The 5,000-nt window shown below is 53.9% G+C and overlaps 1 protein-coding gene across 1 annotated transcript in view; it reads left to right on the top strand.

Moving 5' to 3' along the window:
- LOC143299605 (uncharacterized) overlaps positions 1 to 5,000 on the top strand; it is a 91,063-nt gene that overhangs the window by 84,924 nt on the left and 1,139 nt on the right. Inside the window, exon 7 of the mRNA XM_076612893.1 lies at positions 1,591 to 5,000. This exon is cut by the window's right edge and continues 1,139 nt beyond it. Coding sequence (XP_076469008.1) covers positions 1,591 to 3,983 — 2,393 coding nt within the window. The 3' untranslated portion in view covers positions 3,984 to 5,000. The remainder of the gene's footprint in view (positions 1 to 1,590) is intronic.

Genomic DNA, 5,000 nt, shown 5'->3' with positions numbered 1-5,000 from the left:
CGGCAACAAAAGGGTTGTCCCTGGCAAAATTCTGTAAAAAAATCCACTTCGACAGGAAAAAAAAAAAATGCACGCAGAAAAAATACCCCCCAAAAAAGGGTGGCGCTGTAGTGTAGCGACGCGCTCTCCCTGGGGAGAGCAGCCCGAATTTCACACGGAGAAATCTGTTGTGATATATATATATATATATAAAGAAGAAGAAATACAAAATCCTTCTTCTTCTTCTCGTCCTCTAAAGATAGTTGTGTGGTGCCTTGTGTTGCAACAGGGGCCTCATCATACCTTCTTCTTCTTCTCTTCCTCTAATGATCGTTGTGTAGAGCGTTGTGTTGCAACAGGGGCCTCATCATACCTTCTTCTTCTTCTCTTCCTCTAATGATCGTTGTGTGGTGCGTTGTGTTGCAACAGGGGCCTCATTATTCATCCTTCTTCTTCTATTCTTCCTCTAATGATCGTTGTGTGGTGCGCTGTGTTGCAACAGGGGCCTCATCATTCCTTCTTCTTCTCTTCCTCCTCTAATGATCGTTGTGTGGTGCGCTGTGTTGCAACAGGGGCCTCAACATTCCTTCTTCTTCTTCTCGTCCTCTAAAGATCGTTGTGTGGTGCGTTGTGTTGCAACAGGGGCCTCATCATTCCTTCTTCTTCTCTTCCTCTAATGATCGTTGTGTGGTGCGTTGTGTTGCAACAGGGGCCTCATCATTCCTTCTTCTTCTTCTCTTCCTCCTCTAATGATCGTTGTGTGGTGCGTTGTGTTGCAACAGGGGCCTCATCATTCCTTCTTCTTCTCTTCCTCCTCTAATGATCGTTGTGTGGTGCGTTGTGTTGCAACAGGGGCCTCATTATTCCTTCTTCTTCTTCTCCTCCTCTAATGATCGGTGTGGTGCCTTGTTTTGCAACAGGGGCTTCATTATTCCTTCTTCTTCTCTTCCTCTAATGATCGTTGTGTGGTGCGTTGTGTTGCAACAGGGGCCTCATCATTCCTTCTTCTTCTTCTTCTCTTCCTCTAATGATCGTTGTGTGGTGCGTTGTGTTGCAACAGGGGCCTCATTATTCCTTCTTCTTCTCTTCCTCCTCTAATGATCGTTGTGTAGAGCGTTGTGTTGCAACAGGGGCTTCATTATTCCTTCTTCTTCTTCTCTTCCTCTAATGATCGTTGTGTGGTGCGTTGTGTTGCAACAGGGGCCTCATTATTCCTTCTTCTTCTTCTCTTCCTCTAATGATCGTTGTGTGGTGCGTTGTGTTGCAACAGGGGCCTCATTATTCCTTCTTCTTCTCTTCCTCTAATGATCGTTGTGTGGTGCGTTGTGTTGCAACAGGGGCCTCATCATTCCTTCTTCTCTTCCTCTAACGATCGTTGTGTGGTACGTTATGTTGCAACAAGGGCCTCATCATACCTTCTTCTTCTTCTTCTCTTCCTCTAATGATCGTTGTGTGGTGCGTTGTGTTGCAACAGGGGCCTCATTATTCATCCTTCTTCTCTTCCTCTAATGATCGTTGTGTGGTGCGTTGTGTTGCAACAGGGGCTTCATTATTCCTTCTTCTTCTCTTCCTCCTCTAATGATCGTTGTGTGGTGCGTTGTGTTGCAACAGGGGCCTCAGGTCTGATCCGCCACATGCTGACGGTGAACCCTGCCCGCCGGGCCACCCTGCCCGAGGTCCTCAGCCACTGGTGGGTCAACCTGGGATTCGACCTCACGCCCGACGGCCGCCAGCAGGACCTCATGTCCCTCCCGCTCGGCCGTCCCTCCCACCGGCACCACGGGGCGGGGTCCACTCCGGCCGGGGACCCTGCGGAGGCCGGTGACGACAAGCCCTCGCTCTCCTCCACCACCTCCACAGCGACAACTACAACTAATCTTCGCCGCGTTCCTGGGGCGAGGTGCGTCAAGAAATCGGAGGAGAACTTGCTGGATGAGGGCGAGACCTCCACTGAAACTGAGATGACGACCTCCTTCCAAGTCGTGGTGTCTTCTAACGCTGTGGACGGGGTCCCAAAGGGTCGTGGTGATGCGGACACTGACCTTGGTGTCCGTAACGGTGAAGCTTCCGCCAGCCGCAGAGGCGGAGAAGAAGCGGATGATGCCTGTCGAGAAAAGACCGGCACCTGCCGTAGAGAGGGTGGTGGTGGTGGTGATGATGGTGATGATAGGGATGGGAAGAGGGAGGGAGAGGTGAGCTCAGGGGGCGGCAACTCCTCCTCCTCCCAGCACTGGTCCCAGGTCCTGGCCAAGAGTATCCAGGAGATCAGGGACCGCGTCATCCAGAGTCTGGCCTGGGAGGAGGGCCGACAGGAGGAGGCCATGGAAGAGGAGGAGAAGGACGCTGCCCAGCCCTTGGACAATGCTGATGCCGGTCTCAGCTCGTCAGCTGCAGCGGCAGCGACAGAGGAGGAGATGGAGGAGGAGGAGGAGGAGGGGGAAAGCCTGGCTGACAAAGGGCAGCAGAGTGTGGACCCTGACAAGACGCTCAACGTGTTCCACTCGGACAGGAAGCCCAAACGCGGCATCCTGAAGTGGAAAGGGAAGTTCTCCGGGGGAGGAGGTGACAGGGCCTGCTCCTGCTCCTGCTGCTGTAGCGGCGTCATGGGGAACGGTGTCAGGCCGGAGGAGGAGGGCACCCCCGCGCAAAGTACCCCCAGCAAAAAAGATCGCCCCGGTGATCTCCCCCTGACCGGGACATCCTCCTTCTTCTCCTCCTCCTCCTCCTCCACTACCGCTACAACTACTACACACCCCGCTCGTTCAGAGACTTCCACAAGTGCCAGTGCCAAGGTTCCTGCCATGTCCCCAAAACCCAGACCTGTCCCGCCTCCCTCTCCTTTGTTGCACCCCTCCTCCTCTTCCTCCTCCTCCTCCACCCCCCTCAGTGCCCACAAGCCCCCGTGCCCCGTCCATCACTGCGCCGCCACCAGCACATCTACGTCCACCTCCACCACCACCACCACGCCCAGCAGTGTGGACAGCGCAGACACGTGGACACCAGAACCTGTCCGCAACTACTCCCCCTCAAACACCGTGCACACCCACCTCAACAACACGGCACAGTGCCCGGCTGAAGGGGAGAGGACCAGCCCAGGGCCTTCTCCGTCCCCCAGCCCCACCCCACAACCCCCCAACACCGCAACAGAGACGAGCTCGTGCACGTGCGCACCGGACCTGACCAAGGTGGTACGTCGCCGAAAAGGCATCCTGAAGAACGCCGGTAGTAACAGCAGCAGTGGGAGCAGCGGCAGCGGGAGCAGCAACCGGAACTCTCTGATCGAGGACGCCCGCAAGCGGCTGAGCGTGGGCAGCCAGAGCTCCAACTCCTCGGCGGACATCCTGGACCTGTCCTACGACAGCGCCGACGGGGAGCAGCTGGTGTGCAAGTCCCGCTCCATGGACAGCCAGGACATGATCTGCAGGTTCCGAGCCTCGGACCGAGAGGACGAGGAGACAGCGACGACGACGACGACGACGACTATCTGCAGGTCCCGCTCCGGCGGCTACGACACCGGCATCAGCAAGTCTCGCTCCACAGACTGTAACAGGGACGTGGCACCATGCGGGCCACAGCACCACCAGGACATCGATGTCGTCCCTAAGTCACGCGCGGGCGCGGAGAGCGAGAACACCCTTGTCAAGTCTCAGTCCGTGGACGCCAGAGACGTTGACGTCACCCGCACAGACGGCGAGCACGTGGTGCGAAAGTCTCAGTCCATCGGCGGAAACGTCATCCGGAAGTTCCGGTCCAGCGACCTTCAGCGGGCGCTGTCCGAGTTCTCCGTGTCCTGCTCCATGGGCAGGAGGCTCCATAAAGGCTACTCCTTCCAGCCCAGGGAGCGGGGCAGCTTCTCCCTGGAGGGGGAATTCACGGCCCTCAACCTGGCGGACATGTCGGCGGGCCTCATGCCGCGCGCCTCGCCGCTGTGTGACGGCGACGCCGTGTTTGACTACGCCGAGGCGAGGCTGGTTCTTCAACAGGCACTGCAGTTCGCCAACTGACCGACTCTGAACGTTGAACTAGAGGCTTCAAAGCGTCAAGTATGACGTGACGTCTCTCTGCCACTGATGACGAAAGTAGTGACTGTGGTGCTGTTGTTGCTGATTATGATGACAGTGGCGATGATTTTTTTCTTTTAGATTTTATTTTAATCATTCGTCAGTGTAGTTTTTTGTTTGTTGTTGTTGTTGCTTCTACTGCTACTGCTGCTGCTGATACTGATGATGATGATGATGATGACAGTGACGATGCTAAACAATTTTTTAAAGATTTATTTTTAAAATTTTATATCAATCATTCGTCAGTGTTTTTTCTTCTTCTTTCTTTTATTGCTTCTACTGCTGCTGCTGCTGCTGCTGATAGCAGTGACGATGCTGTAGCTTCTGCTGCTCCTGCTGTTGATAATGATAAAGGCTGTTGCTAGGCTGGAGACCGACGCTGTAAGAACGTCTCAGTTACGGTTGTTATCAATCAGCACAGGGTGGGCAACTAGTCAGGACTCCCCCCCCCCAAACCCCCCGGCCTCCCCCACGGGCCCCCGGCCTCCCCCCTCCCCCCCACCGCTCCACACCACGGGTGACTCTGCTTACCGCTATAGCTGGGAGAGCAGCTCACTTGGAGCTGGTCCCATTCGCCTATCATTATCTTGTTCCCACGTCTGTCTGCATGTTTTACATTTATTTGCTTATTTATCATCTTTTTTGTTTGTTTTTGCGCGCTTAGAGTTGACTTCATCAAGATTTTGCGCCTTTTAAATATTATTATTATTAGTAGTAGTACTTTTTATGTATTTATCTATATTTTTTATTAATTTATTTTATTTATTTTTTTTTTTTCCACAAGGCCTGACTAAGCGTGTTTGGTTACGCTGCTGGTCAGACATCTGCTTAGCAGATGTGATGTAGCGTATATGGATTTAAACCGAGCGCAGTGACGTCTCCATTGAGCTACCGACACTGATATCTTGTTCCTGGTTTCGCCTATTTGTTTCATCATGCCGTTACCCTCATTACGGCTTC

Source organism: Babylonia areolata, chromosome 25 (assembly GCF_041734735.1).
Source record: "Babylonia areolata isolate BAREFJ2019XMU chromosome 25, ASM4173473v1, whole genome shotgun sequence".
Taxonomy (NCBI): domain Eukaryota; kingdom Metazoa; phylum Mollusca; class Gastropoda; order Neogastropoda; family Buccinidae; genus Babylonia; species Babylonia areolata.
The sequence above is the reverse complement of the archived record's forward strand: the minus strand, read 5'-3'. Positions and strand labels throughout refer to the sequence as shown.